Genomic DNA, 18,290 nt, shown 5'->3' on the forward strand with positions numbered 1-18,290 from the left:
CTCGGTCCCGGTGCGGGGCGGTCCCGTTGCCGGTGCGGGGTGTCCCGGTCCCGGTGTGCGGCGGTGCCGGTGCCGGGAGAGCGGTGCCGGTGCGGGGCGGTGCCGGTCGCGGTCCCGGTCCTGGTGCGGGGCGGTGTCGGGGCGGTCCCGGGGCCGGGGCGGTGCCGGTGCGGGGCGGTCCCGCTGCCGGTGCGGGGCGGGCAGTCCCGGTGCGGGGCGGTCCCGCTGCCGGTGCGGGGCGGGCAGTCCCGGTGCGGGGCGGTCCCGGTGCCGGTGCGGGGCGGGCAGTCCCGGTCCGGGCGGGCGCTGTGCTCGGTTGGCGGCGCGGCCGCGGCTCCTTCGCTCCGGGACCGGCGGGGCCGGGCCGGGGGCTCTGCTGCCTCTGGGGCGGCGGCGGGATCGGCTCCTACTTATTGATTCTCCACACTCCGGGTACTTTTTCTGGGCTTTTTTTCTTTTTTTTTTTTTTTTGCTTTTCTTTTCTCCGGTTGTTTGCGGCGGAGCGGAAGGAGGATGGGGTTCGAGCTGGATCGCTTCAGCGGGGAGGTGGATCCCGACTTCAAGTGCAACCTGTGCAACAAGGTGCTGGAGGACCCGCTGACCACCCCGTGCGGACACGTCTTCTGCGCGGGCTGCGTGCTGCCCTGGGTGGTGCAGCAGGGCAGCTGCCCCGTCAACTGCCAGCGCATCTCCACCAAGGAGCTCAACCACGTCCTGCCCCTCAAGAGCCTCATCCTCAAGCTGGACATCAAATGCGACAACCACGCGCGGGGCTGCGAGGCCGTGGTGCCGCTGCAGCACCTGGGCGAGCACGCCGAGACCTGCGACTTCTCCCCGGCCAAGTGCCGCAACCGCGGCTGCCGCCAGGTGCTGAACCTGCGGGACGTGGAGGCGCACATGCGGGAGCGCTGCGAGGCGCGGCCCGCGGGGCTGTGCGAGCAGGGCTGCGGGCTGGTGCTGACCCACGGCGAGCGCCGCGCCGGCGGCCACGGCTGCCTGCGGGCTCTGCGCGCCCACGGCGCCGCGCTGCAGGCGCGGGCGGCCGCGCTGGAGAAGGCGCTGAAGAAGGAGGCGCTGCGCGCCGGCAAGCGGGAGCAGTCGCTGCTGTCGCGGCTGGCGGCCGCGCAGCTGGAGCTGCAGGTGACGGCGCTGCGCTACCAGAAGCGCTTCACGCAGTACAGCGCCCGCCTGGATGCGCTGGCCCGAGCCCGCGCAGCCTCCCCCGGCAAGGTAAGGACGGACCCGCGCATCCCGAGGGATGCGCCTTGTCCCGTGCGCGGGGCTTCCGGACAGCCCATCCGGCCCCAAACCCTTCCGAATGTACCTGAGCTTTGGGGTTTAATAGCCGTGATGTGCCGGCTTTCTTTATTCAGACAGAATATGCTTTCTGTAGGTGCGTGTTTGTAAGCGTGTCCGTCATTTGCTAGCTAGTCACTGTAAGGTAACTCGCACGGAAAAGTAACAAGGTTGCGGTATTGCTGTTTTCTCTTGGCTCTCTTCCCCGAAGAAAACTCTGAAAGTGGCTGGAAATGGCATTAAGCCGGCAGAAATTGACTCCCAGGAGTCACACAAAGTGGAGGGAATTGGAAGAAGCCGCTGTGACCCGTTGTTTTCCAGAGCCTGAGCTCACCTAGCATCCCACAATAGGGCTCCCTACAAAACGCAGGCTTTGGGATTAACCATGACGCAACTCGGACACCTCGCCAGCTATTTCGGCATCTGCAGCCATCATCTAACATCCACATCCAAATACAAGACATCTGCTGTGTACTCGTGATTTCTTTCCCAGAGTCACACAGGGTTCTTTAATTAGGAAGGGGAAAATTAACTTTGTTTCAACCCCTCAAAGTTAGACCATTTATAAAATGGCCAGAATCAAAAGCCACAGCTACAACAATCCCCAGGTTTTAATTGAAATGAGGCTCCCCAGCAAGGGGAGCCCTGGAAGTCAATTATCTTTCAAATGAAGACATTCAGAGTCCTCCCAGTGACCTGGAATGTGCTACCACAGACACAGCAGTATTAAACTGTTCAAAACTGTCAGAGCTCTGTATTCACACCTTTGGTAATGTTGAGGCTCTAAAAGCTGTGTAAAGGAAATATAGCTTCATGTTAGAGGATCTTTTTTTTTTAACCTTCCTAGCAATCCAGGCCAGAACCCATCCTGTTTTCCTAACTCAAACCAGAAAATATGTCAGTACTAAATGAACTGTTCTAACTTCAGGCAATACTGGGTGTGTGCTGGTCAAAATCTCAGCAGTACCATTAAAATCAGTTGGGGATTCACAGTTAAATCAAGATTCAGGACAGTTGTGTCTCCCCCCTTTCCTGCAGCACTTTGCCATGGCATTCTGGAGCCTTTCTGCTCCCACAGCTCCATCTCCACTGCTGGTGACAGGAGAGCCCTGCACAGTCCTGCTGTCAGAAATCATCCCTGCCTCATCTTTGATCTCTTTATTCTCACACCACCTCTTCTTCGTGGCCACTGCTGATAATGTTTGATTTGAATCATTTAGCTCTGTACAGAGCAGGGAGCTGCTGTAACCCTGAGAGCTGCAAATGTTCATGACACATATTTTCAGCCATACTTTCTGTCAGATTTATGGCTACAGCTGGCCCAGAGCCCTGTGCTGGGTCCAGCCCGATTACAAAGGGCTGCTATGCAGTTCTCTGGAGCAGCCACCAGTCTGAGGAAGGCTGGAAGGTGGAAGGTGACTGAGGAAGGTGGAAGGTGTCGTGTCACCACAGCCACTGGGCCAGCAGTCAGTCACTTCCATGTCCTGCCCAGCTCCCAGGCAAGCACAAATAGCAAACTTGCATCTTTGTGACCCAGAGAGTTCAGTAAAAGACCCTTGGTAATCACCTAGTGCAGGGGATGCTTTCCCACTTTGGGGCTGTGGCAGGCTTCCAATCTGGGGTTCCTTTCTCAGAGACAGTAGCACAGACTGTGCAGGAACACTCAGCAGGATGTATAAATCTGCCCAAGGATTATGTCCCTGAACACAGGGATTAGAGTATGGTAGTGTGAAATAACCAATTTGCTATAATTATTTAAATTGTGACCATTATTCATGTTTCATACATTCTCAGATGTAGTGGTTTGGTCTATGCTAAACACAAGTAGGCTGAGCACCAACAATCTGGGTTCATAGCTTACAAGTGATTATTGCAGAACTTACTGTGGGATGTTCTGGCTCCTCAGTAGATGGAGAAAAAGAGTTTTCTCACTTTCCTCCTGATGGCTGCTTGTTGCTGCAGATGTAGAACCAGTCCAGAATAAATCAGATGACGTGTCCTGTAGTCAAAACAGAAGAAATGCCCACATACAGTTGTGTTTAAATGCTTAGTCAAAGAGGAAATACGATATTAAGTGACATTAGACCATTCTTTAAAGATCCAAATTCATGATCTTTTGGCAGCTTTGGAGACTCAGGTCAGGATTCGCCTTAGCACAGACTTTGTTTGTGGTGCTGGATGAATCACAGCTTTTCTGTGCTTTCATCTACCATTTCTGAGGTGAGTTCTGTAACACCACCATAACCATATTGAGAGAAGACATAAATAAATATATATTTTATACACACACTCATCTGCAATCATCTCACAATTTTATAAGCTCCTGAATCAGGTAGCCTAAAATGACCCCAGTTGTGTCATCCATGTGAATTATCACATGAATTTCTCTGTGTTCAGTTCAGATGTTTATTCAGAGAATGACTGTTTATTCCTTGGTGGAAAGAGGGGAGGATGAGCTTGAGGAGGGAGTGGGAGGGAAGGTGGTGTGCCTCACTCAAAATTAGTGGTTCCTTCGATCAGACATGTCAATCCTGAAATATCAAAGTCTGAACAATCAAGAAAAAAACTTGTACAATTCAAACAAAGCTTAATCCTTGGTGAAACACAGCACTGTGCACACCTCTTGATAAGCTGATCTGGTCAATCCCTTATTTACACAGCCAACAAAGTCCTTTGGGAAGGAGCAAGGGGAGAGGGAATCAGGAGTGGAGAGACCAGAGTGGAAACCCCTCTGCAGAGCCAGGGACTGACTTTAAATGGATCAGCCAGGCAAGAACCAGTTCTGATGTGACACTCAGGACCTCTGTGGTGGTGGTGACACAGATTTGAATTCTGTAAGGGGCAGATGAAGTCCTTTAAAACAAGGTGATGTGTTTTTCTCAGCCAGGCTGGTCCTGGCAGCCCTTTCCCCAGTGAACAGGGAGCTGAGGTGCCTCCTGTGGTGAAGACAGACTTGGCCACAGCACTACCAAAGTCTTTGCTATCTAAAGGGAAAGGCACTCTATTAGCTGCACATTACTCAGCTGGGAAGTACAGTAATTTCAAGAATTATGTTTAAGAGTTCTGTTCAGCTGTGGGAATACAACATGCCAGGAACCATCAGGTCTGCTGCTGGAGCAGCTGCTGGGGCAGGGCTGGCCCCTGGCCACCACATTTCCACAGTTACCTCACTGTTTAATGACTGCTGGAAGCCCAGATCTTGGAGGGGGAGAGAAAGGCAGAGCCCTGGAAAAATCATTTGCATGGTGGCTTCCTTATGAAGAGAAGGGGAAGGTTGTTGAAGGGGTTATTAAGGGCTGAGGTGTGGATGTGCAGAGTGTCAGAGGTGCTGCTGCCTCCCCAGGGCTGGGCAGTTCTGCACCCATGGTGGGGCTGGAGCTCTGGAACGTGACTGCTGCCATGGGGAGCATGGAGACACTGCACAAAGCCAGCAGAAAAACCTGGAAATGTCTTTAAAACCCCTGTAGACAGAAGCACATTTTCAGAAGTACCTACAGAAAGCTGCATTAGTTGCTTCTTTTCCCTTATGACTGACCCATCCAATCCCACCTGCTTTAACATTTGTTCAGCCAGGTATAAAAGTGTCAAATCAAAGCCACATAAGGAGGCTTTAATGAAACCAGGCAACTCGAATTATTGAAAGTGTCTTGAGAGCAATGCTGCAATTGTTTTTTGATTGTTCTAATTGATTTGCCTTCTTAAATGGGGATAATAGAAGGAAACAGTTGTGCTAGCCTGTGCTTGTCTTTCAAATGAAGAATCATCAGTCCTTGAAAGTGGTCTCACAGGACTGGAAATTTGTTCCTTGAAATCCTGTGTGAGGTCTGGGTCTGTAGACTTGCAGGGAAATGGATTTTACTCCATTTTTCAGTCCTCTTCTGGGTACCTGGTTCTCACTGCTGCCAAGTGCAGGCAGATTCAAATGAAATCAGCCAGAGTTTGTTCATGTTCCTCTGTATCAGGTCCAAGTCTATTTATTACTTGATCATTAGGGAAGATAGTGATCAGAAGCTGACGTGGAGGCTGTAAAGCACATTTCCAGGTGGAGTTGCTGGTGCAGTTCCCCATGCAGGAGCTCAGAGCGTGTGGTCAGTGGAGCTCTGCCAGCTCACCCTGGCAGGGAACTGGGATCCTTATCATCCCCAAATCTCTGGGAGTAATTCAGTAATCCAGGATTACTGTGACATTTTTTATGACTTTAATAGACATTAATATTTGATTGACAACTTCAAATTGACATGTTAGAGGAAAAATGCACAAACTAAAACCATCTGCATTGAATTATAATGTAACTGTTGCAATTTTTTGTCATTAATTGGTTATGAAAACCAGACTTGTAAGATAACTTCCTCAAACTTTTCTTTGTGTGTTCATAACTTTTTCACCCTTTGGATAAAACCAAGAAGATGGTTTTGGAGGTAGAAAAGTTCATCTGTATCTCTAGATGCACGTACTGATCCTATTCTGATCTCTAAATGTTATTCAGAGGGCTTTTTGTAGGGCTCTGCTGTCGTTTGTTATCCTGGAAATGACAACTCTAGACTGAGACTGAAGGGAGAGCACTGTGAACTTTTAGTTGTCTTTAGCAGTTCATGCACTTAGTTTTGTCTCTATAAAAGTTAATAGGCCTAAGTAGCATCCCTGTGTCATAAAGGACATTTTGTAGGAGTTTGTAGGTTTGTAGTTAGGAACAAGCTGGGATGAGAGACCAGGAAAACAGAGCCTGCTCACACAGCTCCCCAAATATTAAACGTGCTTCCTGTGTATCTTTGCTGTATGCTGTTCATCCAGAAAACTATTCACTGCAGAATTTCATATTTTGGGGGATTAACATAATGATTTTCAGTGATGGGAGATTTCTGTTTTGCTAGTCTTAAAATGCCAGAGAAAAAATAATTATGCACGGCAGGTGCTGTGAATAGCAATTACCATTCTGGGCCTGTGGCAGAATTTCCAGCAGTTTTGCTTAATGCTGTTTTCTAAAACTCTGACAAGAATTTTGTGTTTGATGCTGTTTAAAACAATGTCACTTAAAACAATGTCACATAGTCAGCAGGAGAAAGAGGCAATGCAAGGATCCAGTCCTAAGATTCAGTCACCCTCAAGCAGTGGAAAAGTCAAAGAGTTTGACTACTGGAAACGTGGAGTATTTTACATAACACATCACATATGACTGGGTCAAGTAGTTGCAGGAACCAGCATTGCTTATAAACCCCTTCTGTTGCTGTTAAGTGTCTCACTGTAGATCTCAATAAAAAAGACACATAAATCTTAGGGGAGGTTCTGCTGCTGGAGCTCAGTGGGGTGGCTGGAGCAGCCACTGGGAGCTGCAAAGTTATTCCAAACATTTGTCTCCAAACTACAAGGGGATAAAAAAAATATATTAAAAAAAAAGAGAAAACAACCCAACAAAAAGCCTGGTTAGAAGTTTACCTGTTTTACCCCCACACACACAGTGTTTTGAATGTGTTTATCTGTTCTTTGTAGGGTGAAGAAACTAAAGCTCTGACTCTGGTCCTTCATCGGGACTCTGGATCTCTTGGATTTAATATTATTGGTGGCCGGCCGTGCGTGGTATGTTAATTGTTAAAATATGTTTGCCCTTTGCAGTTGGGAACAGCATGGAGGTCAACACTTAGGGGAAAAAATGTTGCTGACAAGCATTTGGTCCTCTTGGGATTCTTTCAGAGCAGTTCTTCCATTGAGATTGTGTGGATGTCTATTAACTGTGCTGCCTTTTCTCTTGTTGCCTGTTTATTCTTGCATGTCATCACAGCCAGCACCACTAATCCTGCTGCAGTGCCACTCCCAAAATGATAAAACCCACTGTGTCTCTTTCTCTTTTTCTGTGAAGTTCATGGGTTGAGTGCCACAACTTTCATTAAAAAAAAATTATTTACTCTCCTTTCCAGCAGAGTGCAGGTGAAGGGATGGGACTTGCACAGCCTGGTTTAGAATTCTGTGATTTCAGCAGATGTTTCCTGCACCACGCACTCACTAATGTATTTTTTTGGGATGCTTGTTGGCTGGAGCTGCTGCATATGACTTTAATTACATCAAGGAGTGGATTATACCTTGTCCAGTAATTTAGAAAGTATTCAGAACTACTTCTTGGCTGCTCAGAAATCTGACATTAATCACAATTTATTGCTAGTGAATTCACTTGAAAGTTATTCTTTCTTTAGAGTTTCTCAACTTTCTGAGACATTGTTCTGCACTGCTAGAAGCACAGTACTCAGGAATATGAAAATACCTTGTTAGGTGTTTTCATGGGTTTATATTCAAGTCTCCAGAGGAAAAGCTGTGCAACTAAAAATGAAAACTGCACTGTTGTCTTGTGTTTGATGTGCAAGCAGGCTGTGTCTCACTGGATTTTGCTGGGAGAATAATTGTGATGACAATTACTCCTGAGATGGCCTAAGTCAGAGGAAAATGATTATCAAGCAACTAATTTACCTAATGGAAGTCCATCCTTGGTTGCTTAATTTTTCAAACTCAGAGTATCAGGTGTTCTCATTAGCACAAAGCAATTCCATGTTAAGACATCAGTAAGAATATTTCTCTCAAATTACTGCACTGCTGTGACATGGACAAGCTTCAGCCCAGAGCAGATGAGAGGGACAATAATGTGTTTTCCTTTTCACCCTTGAAGGACAATCAGGATGGATCATCAAGTGAAGGAATTTTTGTATCCAAAATAGTTGACTCTGGGCCTGCTGCTAAGGAAGGAGGGCTGCAAATCCACGACAGGATTATGGAGGTATGACAATACACTACCCTTTTCTTCACATGGCATGTTTGCTGTGGCTTTGGGAGAAGTGGTAAACACTGTCTAGAAGATCTGTCTGTGAAAATATGCTGGGCTTGATGCAGTGCTGACCTCCAGGGCTTTATAGGTATAGTCCTTCCCTAAATATAGAAACCAGATTATGGATGGTATGTGCATGTCCTGACTTTCTGAGGAGTCTCTCTGGTATGCCACAGATAGCTCTTTTTTTAAGTTGTTGGAAACTTAGAAGTTATTTAGTTAAAACCATATGTGAAATATCTGTGGTGTAAAGCACAACGTTATTTTTCTTGGTATTTAAGTTTTGAACAGTCAGGGAAAATTCCTCTCTGTGATTTCTCCATGGTTTATCATAAACCCAAGTAACTCCTTTAATGTTGTTTGTGAGCTCTTACATTACTTAGATTGCAGTCTGAATTTCTCCTCATTTTGCCAAAGTCTTGACCTCTAAATAAATAAATAAATAAAAAGCTCTTCCTGTTGCATGGTTGCATGAAACTTCTCTCTAAGTTCACAGTGAGCAAATTCTTTTTTGGAGGGGCAGAGCAAGAAAAAAAGTTCAATTTCATGAAACAAAATGCAGCTGACGGTGAGTCAGTTCCCATTGTTTGGCATTTTGCAGTTCAGAAAAAGTCTTCCTCACTGTCTTATTTTTGTAGGCTGGAGAAACTTTGAGAGTCTATTGTTCAAAAAGATAAGTGTGGTGTTTGTTGCCAAGGATATCATGGGACAGCCAGTTTCTCTAAGTAATGGAATTCCATTGCTCTTATGTTTTGCAAATGAGCAATAAACAGCTGTTAAGGATTTTCTGTTGGCAAGGGACAAAGTGTATTTGCCTTTTTCTGTACTGCTATGGCAAACTGTATTCACAATTTAGTAAGAGTATAAAATATTAATTAAGTTTCTTCATATGGGAAAGAATGGAGCCACAGTAGCAGAACTATAAAAAGATAAGAAGCTGAGCTGTGAAATGATCCAGAGTTGCTCAAACTCAGTGTGTGATGTAACCTAATTGCGAAAAGGTCGGGAGAGCTTTGTGAGAACTCTGTGATTTTGTTTGAGCTGAAAGGTTTCCCATAAGCCTGAATTTCCCCACAGCCTCCTTGGAAAGCTGACATCCGTTTCTGAAGTAGTGCTCAGTCACATAAACCAAACAACCACGTGAAAACCCAGACTGTGGCAGATGACATCCCCCAAGGTTAGGAAGTGTCCTGGTCTCTGGTTCAGCTCTGGAGCACGGCCCTGGCACTGCTGTGGAAGTGACCCTGGCTCCCAGGGCAGGGGACAAGGACAAGGACAGCCAGCCTCCATGGGCTCTGCACCATCTCCTCCCTTCTGACTTTATTTTTGTTCCTTCCCTGCTGCTCCCCAAGCTCAGTGTTGGTGCAGGCTCAGGAAGGACACACTCTGTGTGTCCAGAGGAGTGATGGGGACAGAGGGGACAGGCTGGGTGAGCTTTCCTGCCCTGTCCCCTCCCTGGCAGAGCCATGCCTGTGCCAGCAGTGCTTGTGCAGAGCCTTTTGCACAGTTCAAGCTGCATTTTCAGAGAGGAGACAAGCCCAGAACAAAGACATTAGAGCAATTTGTTGGATTAATAACACACCAAGGGAAGCAGAACCCATGTGTTGACATGGGGCTGACATGTGCTGACAGCTCTTGTTGTGCTGACCACAAACTCATTGTCATATTCACTCTTCTCACCTCTAAATATACACAAAATGCTGATGAAAAAGGAGCACATTGTTTCCCAAGGGTTGGCTTTGGGTGCCTCCAGATCAGCATCTCACTCTGGATCAGGAGAGTCCTGTGTGTGCACAGCCTTGAGTGGTGCCCAGCTAACGTGGTTTGATTCCCACTGTGGAGCAGTCTCCAAGGGTGCTAAGTGACTTCATTTTTAGATAAATTTATTTGTTCCTTGCAGCCCAGCCACTACAGGCATCCAGTTCACAGCACTAGACTGGAGTGCTCTAGAAGAGAGCCCTCAAAATGCAGATACTGTGGACACCAGCTCCTGAGAGCAGCTGTTTCATCCTGTGTTCTCTGCAGTTTATATTTAGCACATTTTATCTAGCCTTGCTCTGGAAAAGGAAAAGGGGGATACCTCCTGCATCAAGGCATCTAAATGAGATTTATCATCCTCATGCCAAATTATCTTAGATAATTGAAATATCTGTAAGCTATCTAGATGAGAATTAGTAATGGCCAGTGGTGGTGTCCTTGTAGAGGCAAGATTTTTTTATAACCTTCACACTGTCAAAGTTTTGATTTGGGAGTTTGACTCAAAAATGATTTACAGATGTGGCTGTAACTAGGGGGACACAGCTGGAGGACTTGGCACAGAGCAGAGCATCCTAGCAGCTCACATTTGTTTTCAAAAACATAAAAAATGGTGAGGAAAGATGGCAACTTACTTCTCTAGAAATGAATTTAGCTATTTAGAACTTAACTTGATCATTCAGTATTAAGGTTTTATGTATCAACAGCGTGATTCCAAATAGACTCTTCCACAAAAAATTCTTATTCCAGTATAAGACACTGAGCATAACATCTCCCTAATTAATTCCAGCATCCATCACAGAGAATTCACAATGAAGTAAAACATGAATCATTTGATTTCCTTTTGGAAAATGTTTCTTTGCTGCAGATCTTCTGGTGGATGAGTTTTGGAGCACATATAAAATAAGAGCGTCACTTCTCGTTTTCAGAACTGCCACAACATTTCTAATTACTGAGCAGGGATTAGGCAGAGTGGAATACAAACACATCCAGGGTACTTTCAGGGCTGACAGCAGAAGCATTTTTTTATTGCTGTTTGCTTGCAAATTCTATCCCCTGACAATTTAATCCAGAGATAGCCTTGGAATTATGTCAGAGATAATTTTGAAACATATTTTCCTTATGTAATTTAGATTTCCTGTTCCACATTTTTCAGGAGGTTAAATGTGAAGTTAATCAGGTTTGAGAATTGACTTGAATTTTCTTTAAAAGCAGTCTTTTGGCCCTTTTCATATCATTGAAATAAGTAATGGCACTGTGAAGTCTGTGTTGCTGCTGCTAAATGACAAAAATCAAGATGAATGTTGCATGGTCTGTACTACTCAGTCATCAGAGCAGTATGTAAAAAATACAGAGAAATAGCTTTTTTCTTGTATTTTGTTTTACAGAATCTGTTGAATAATGATTTTTAGTGCTTTCATAGGACTGTGAAATCATGTTGTGGCTGTTAACTGCTCAGTAATTTCCCCTCACTGTTTAATAAGATCCTTACTCTGTAACTGGGTAAGCTGAGGCACAGAGGGAAAGAAGTTCTAGAAGTTCTTGCCAGATTGAAAATTTGGATTTTGGTGGTTTTGTGACTTCTCTATGTAAACCAAAGCTTCTTACCTGTATCTGTTCTCAGATCTTTCACAGTGACTTTAGGAGTGAGGAAGTCACGATTTTGAGAGATTTCCTCCACATTTTTCATGCAGTTCTGTACTTGGACATTCAAAGCCAGCAGCTGATTTCAGCTGGTGATTTACTGAGGTATTGTTAAGATGTTCCATAGCAAATTGCCACGTTAAAAACATGCTGAAACTATTGATTTTTTCTGCGAAGGAATTACTGTTCTCATAGATTTCATTTTTGTCAGGGTAACAAAATGCTCCTAATTTCCTCTCTCAACAGAAGTTGGTTCAGGTCCCAGCCCTGAATGCCTCTATGCAGCTGCTTGGCATTTCTTAAGACAAAATCATATTTTCAGAGTTTTTATTTTTAAGCACATCAGCCCTGAAAGATTATAAATTAAATCTGGCATTCTCTTCTCACTAACTGGTAAACTTGTTTGTTTAGCTCTGGGACTGCTTGGGAAGAAGGAGGTTTTTGAAAAGGCTGACTGCTCAGCACCTTGAGAAGTTTGCAGCACAATTAGGGCTCTGTTGAGGCAGTATAAACTGTCCCAGCTTTGCTGAAACCTGCAGGATTTATGCCATCTGGGACTAGCCTGGTGTTTCATGCTGCTCACAGGAAGGATCATTAGTTTAGGAGTTGAGAACACGTCTTAGTTCATTTGATTGATTTTCCCCAAAGCACACTCATGTGCTACAAATTACAGGCTGCTTTTCCAGGACGTGCATTTCTTCACAGATTACACACCAGAACAATGAAACTTTTTAGCAAATCTTGTGGATGTACAAAGAAAATTCGCCTGTTTGCCCTGTAGTAAGTGTGGTGTTTTGGCAGAGCCACTTTCTGCTCACAGGAGGGGGTTAGGTGGATTTCAGGGAGATTAATTTGGTAGCTGTGTTCACAGCACAGCCTCTGAAAAAGTCACATCAGCACAGAGAAATGCACCAGCCACAGAGGAATGGCAGGAAAGGACACTGGCAGGAGCATGGTGAACCTTTCCCTGCCAGTGACACAAAGTGGGGCAAGGATGGCTTTAAAACTGAGTGAATGAATAAAAGAAGAAACATTCCTTGTGGTCTGGTGGTCTCGTTTTTCCAGCAGACTGAGCTGGGGCTGAAAGGGCTCAGTGTGTTACTGCCCTGGGTGCCCTGCTCACCTGCACCACCCACAGCAGCTCCCACAAACCATCACTCAATAATGTGCTATCTGAACAGCACCTTCCATTTCTGACTTGCTGGTGAGCACTTTTTAAAGGATGCCAGCTCTGGCAGGATAATCCTCAGCCTGCAGCTCCTTGTGGGACCCAGTGCCAGCTGAGCTCTGACCAGGACGTGGATTAACCACAATTGTCATGAATGGAAAATTCAGCTCTGCCAGCCAGAATCTGTGCAGCTCCCTGTGCTCAGGAATTCATTTTCTACAAGAAAACATTTTCAGACAGTGACTTAAAACTGGCTGCTGCAGTTGCTGCCAGGACATGCCAGCACACGAGAGCGTTTGTGGGGAGCCAGTGCAGCTCAGCAGAGTCAGCTCTTGTTGGAGTTTATGCTCCCAGAAAACTTCCCTTTGTCCATATCTGTTAATAAAGCAGCATCGTGCCTGTGCTGAAACAGAGATCCCACAGCTCGGTGGGAAGGGAGTAACAATAACAACCCAAAGAGGAAAATGTAAATGAAAACAGGCAGCCTCGGTTATCAGTGAGTTTTTTTTCCTCTCATAAATTTATTTCCCTGATTTCAGACCAGCACTACAGGCTGAGCTGTGGAAGGGGGGTGGGGAAAGCAAGGGGATGAGCCAGAGGATGAACCAAAGAGGTGCAACAGGATTTCTACACTAAGCACTGTAATACTGTTCTTCCCACAAACAAAACCAGAAACATAAATTGGATGGAACAAAAATATAAGTGTTGCAAATAAAAAAGCAATGTTGTTTCAGATATTGTGGACGAGCACTCTCTGACCTGCAGGCTGCAGAGCTCAGGTTGAAAGCACATTTCATGCTGCAGCTTTTGGAAAGGTCCTGTGTGGGTTCCTCTCAAATTTCCACACCCTCTTATTCTTCCTTCTTTTTAATAGAAGTCCACATCATGCTGACCCTGAGCATAATGTGGGCATTTTGAATCTGTGGAAGCTTGGAATATTGTTCTCAAGGGCGTGATGAATGAATAAGAGGTAATTAAATTATAAAAAAAAGAGACTCTCTTAAACTCAGGAATAGATCCCTTATGTGTAACACATTTTAAATTAATGGGATTATGGTCTGGAGTCCTTTCTCCCCTGCACTTCCCTCCACTCTTGCTTTCCTTGCTCACACAGTCTACTTGAAAACAACCATTTCAGTCTTTAGCCAGCATGAAATCTCTCCCATAAAACCTTCAGTGCTCTCGAGATGGGGACCATGACAACTCTGCACAAATCAGGAAAGAATTGCCACTGCTGGAACTGGGAGGAATGCCTTTTCTGGGATGGAGCATCCACAGAGAAGCTAAATAATGTTTGCTCATGTTTGTGTTGGAATTGCAGTTAAACAGGAAATGGCTCTTGAGGGAAAGGAGAGTCAATTATGAGGAATTTGCTCTCCAGGTTGGATCCTCTTGCCTCAAACTTTTCATTACTGTAAGGTTGGAAAAATTGGGAGAAAAGTCCTGCTGACACAAAGCTTTAAAACATAGTGAAAGTCACAGATTATTTAGCAAATGTTGCTTCTCTTTGGTGTGTTCTAACTTGTTTGGGACCACAAGGAACAGGATTGGAGAGGAAATGCAAACTGCTTTGGTGATTGCCAGTCAAATCTCACATGAAGTCAGGGATTCCTGCCTCCTGTCATGCTGGTCCCAGAGCTCATGAATTCCCTCATCCATCCATCCTCCCTCAGCTATACTTTTTACAATTTTCTGCTAAACCCATCCTTGGTAATGGCCTGGATAATCCAGCTCTTGGTGGGTGTGAGGCAGAGAGAGGCTGTGCCAAGGCTGGTGGCACCTGGTGCTGCAGGCCAGCCCTTGCCTGGGACCTGGGACAGTTTGTGATGAATTCAAAGCACAAACCACCTGATAAATCCAGAATCTGGGGTTAGGAATTGTTACTCCCTCAAAGAAATGAAAAATAGCTGGTTCACCCTGTGCAGCTCATCAGAGAGAAACGTGTCAGACTCCAACAAATGCTGGGCCAATTTAAAGGATGCTCATGGAGCATATAACAATGGGACAATTTAATCTTTTCATTTGTGGTACAATTCCTTGCATTTTAAATCATCTCGTCAGTTTTCCACATTTCAAGCCAAACCGTTATGATTAACTGCTATTTTTAGATTTTTGAATGCACAGAGTCTTTTTAGAGAAAACACACAGAATGTCCTATCAACTATTTTCACACATTTGGTATCATAATTGGGCAATCAGGCACAATTATCCTAATTTAGTACATATGTGTCCCATTTCCATGCCAGTTGGGTTAAAGATATGCATGAACTAAGTGCAAATTAACAGACAAAAGCAGCAAGCTCAGACCAGCACTATCAAAAGGCACTTGAGTCACATTTGCATAACTCCTCATTTGGAATTAAAAACTGCATTTGTTCCCCAAACAAAAAATTCCAAGTGTGGGAGAATGACCAAATCTTCCTGGGGATCCCAAATCCTGATCCTGCAGCTGAGCCCTGGTTAATTTTGGTGGAGGGAGTTTTCTGCAGAACAAGATCATGGTGCTATTCTTGTGAGAAGTACAAAACAAAGTCTCTCCTGCCTAGTGGTCTTTGTAGTTTTAATGACAAATAAGGTGTTTAATAGTAAACAAAATCTATTCCAGTACTGGGTGTGGTGGGTTTTGTTTATTTTATCAAATTGCCAAGTGTGAGGTTGTAGTGGGACAAGAATCACTCCAGACAGGAAAACTTGGAAAAGGAGATGCTCAGTAGAAGTTTATCAAATGTACTCTAGCAAATTGCATGGCAATTATGGCATTAGATTCACACTCTCCTTCATACATGAGCCTTTTTCCTTTGTTTAATTAATTCTTCACACTATGAAAAATTATCCACAATTGACTACAGTTTTGGCCTTCAGACACTGAGAGGTGACAGCTTATCAACACTGGGAATTCAGTTCCAGCATTGTTGACTGCTGCTTTACTTTCTGCATGTTTTGATAAATTTCAAAACAATGTAACCTGACTATTTTGTGTTCCACTACAAAGTGCAACTGCAGGACTTGTAAAGTTTTTAGGCTCTCATAAATACAAATAGGACTGGGCTGACAATAATAGCAGTTGAAAAATTTTGTTCCACCACTGAGACTTTTAAATGAAATCATTCTTTTCCTTTTAAGACTTTTATTATGCATCTTTAGTATCAAAAGTAAATTTGTGTTGTGTTAGCTTTCATATAAAGGTGTGCCATCTTAAGCTTCTACCTGTGAAGTCTTACATCTGTAAAGAGAATTTGCCTCTGAAAGGAGCATTTGGGCTGTGTGGGGGAATACTGCAAACAGAAAGGAAATCTGAGTCCTTGGGGTGGTGGAGCAGTGGTGCAGAAGGGCTGAGCAGTAAATGAGCAGATCCACCCCATTCCTGTGTGTGTGCCAAGGGACATCCCTGTGTGAGGACCAGGGATTCCTGCTCCCAAGGACTGCACGTGGTGCAAGTGTCTCATCTCCAGCTTCAATTGTGCCTTAAATGTGCTTCAGTTGTGTGGAGCAGGTGGAAAAAGAGGCAGAGTATGGAAAACAGTATCTTTTGTCAGTGCAAGCCCCTTTTCTGTAGTCTGATTGATCCTGGTGTTAAAATGCTCTTTAAAATAAAAAATCACTAATTTATAGATCCCTTGCTGTAGGACTGGACCTGTGGATCTCAGGAGCAGCATCCCTGCAGGTTTTCCTCTCTACCCTTCCCCACAGGCACAGTTCTCATCCACAGCCCCAGAGGAGTATCCACAGCTTAATTATCTGCTCCATTTAACAGCAGGACAAAATTAATCCTGTTTGGGCAGAGATGAGATGACATATGAAGAGCTGTGTCTGGTCTCTTCAGTGGGGTGGATTTTATCTTGTAGGGTTTGCAGTTAATCTTTATTATTTTTTGCCATCATCCAGGTGACTTTGAAGGGCACAAAAGTGTGCAAAGCTGAGAGTGAGGAGCAGGTTTGGGGATGGAGCCTGGCTCAGGGTCCAGTTTAATTCCTGCACAGATTTTCAAAGGCAGAAACCACAGGTGCTCAGTCCTGGAAAATACCACAAGACTGTTGGGAGTTCTGGAATCCCATCTCCAGTTTTATCAAGCAGATAAAATCTCTGGATGTTTCCAAGGATCATGGCATGGCTGAGGTTGGAGAGGAGTTTTGGGGAGCAGGGTCAGCCTGGACCCAGGGCCACGTGGATAAAAGCTCACAGACATCCTGCACATGAATAGTCCTTTGGGCTGAGCAGGAGCCTGAGCTGAGAACATCTGCTTGATTGATTGGATGAATATGAGAAAGAAACCAGCAACAGGAAGGGAGAGTGAAAATGTTTCCTGAATCATTTGAAGGTGGGGGAGAGGAAAAAAAAAAAAAAAAAAAAAAGAACTTTTTTAGCACTATTTTTTTCCTTCTCTCAGTTCTGCAGGCCTCCCAACTCAGGAAGATTTAGTTTACTTCTTTAAAGGTCTTGCTTATAAAGCAGCCCTTTTTCTGGCTCTGGCCAGCTCTAATAAAAATTAGCAGTAACTTTAGCAGCTGCCATACCACATGACTGCTTGGAATTGCATAACTTCTTTTTCCTCCTAAAGAAACACACAAAGATCATCTGATCTCCACCCTTGCAGCCTTCTCCAAAGTTTTTTTCTCTAACTTGATTTCTAAACAGAAATCTTTTTCTCCTTTATTTTAACAAGCCTCTTTTCTCAAGCCCAAAATCTGACAGCAAATGGTGAGGGGCTCTGGGCAGAGCTTTCATCAGTTAGGTAAATAAGGTGATTATTTGTATTTTTGCTACTTCAAGCTCTATTACTGCTTGTAAATAAGAAGCCATGTCATGGAGAAAAAAAAAAAAAAAAAAAAAAAAAAAAAAAAGAAAGAGCTTTGTGGCTGAAATTATGGGGATTTTAGGGCCTGTATTTCAGGGAGCTTGGTTTGGATGGAGAAACATTGTGGTTTGCCAAGGACAAGGTCATGGTGGGAAGGACAAATCTTCCATGGCCACTCCAGATGTGATCTGGACACAGACTGCTGGCTCAGACCAGGTCCAGTTTGGAAATCCCTGAGTCCCTGACCTGATCTGCAGACAGAGGGGATGGACTTGGAAATTGGAAATTGGAAATTGGAAATTGGAAATTAGCATCCTCTTCTAGATGTGTGACATGTGGAGATGAACCATTGCTTTCTGCCTAATTGTGTTTCTCTTTAGCAAAAAAACCAAAATTTATCATCTTTATCAGAGTCTAAGAACAAATAACCCCTTTTCTGTACAGCACTTTTTTCCAAGAAAATTTCTTGCAAAGAAAAAAAAATATTTGTTTTGTCAGGATACTCCACTGACTCAGGATATCTCTCCCTTGTAGTTTATTCAGAATTTATTCCTATTTTGTAAGTTTTAAAGAAATCCCCTGTCTATAGTTCCAAAGAATTCTTAAATGATGGAATAAAAAAAACCATGTGTGTCAGACTCTTTAAAGCTTGCTTCATCCTAAATCCAAACAAACAAAGCCAGGTGATGATAATATCTTGGAATATGAAATGCAGCCAGGGAGGCTCTGAAATGTGCCCTGCACCTCCTGGAGCCACTGCCTTGCACCCTCACTCGAGTTGAGCCAGTTCGCTTAACCACAATAAAATTGGAATAAAATGCGAT

General features: G+C 44.5%; 1 protein-coding gene across 1 annotated transcript in view; it reads left to right on the forward strand.

The window, feature by feature from the left end:
• Positions 1-270: 270 nt before the first annotated feature.
• PDZRN3 (PDZ domain containing ring finger 3) overlaps positions 271-18,290 on the forward strand; it is a 129,381-nt gene continuing 111,361 nt past the window's right edge. The window contains exons 1-3 of the mRNA XM_056501698.1: positions 271-1,230; positions 6,784-6,870; positions 7,949-8,056. Of these exons, the coding sequence (XP_056357673.1) occupies positions 514-1,230; positions 6,784-6,870; positions 7,949-8,056 (912 nt within the window). The 5' untranslated portion in view covers positions 271-513. The remainder of the gene's footprint in view (positions 1,231-6,783; positions 6,871-7,948; positions 8,057-18,290) is intronic.

Source organism: Oenanthe melanoleuca, chromosome 12 (genome assembly GCF_029582105.1).
Source record: "Oenanthe melanoleuca isolate GR-GAL-2019-014 chromosome 12, OMel1.0, whole genome shotgun sequence".
Taxonomy (NCBI): domain Eukaryota; kingdom Metazoa; phylum Chordata; class Aves; order Passeriformes; family Muscicapidae; genus Oenanthe; species Oenanthe melanoleuca.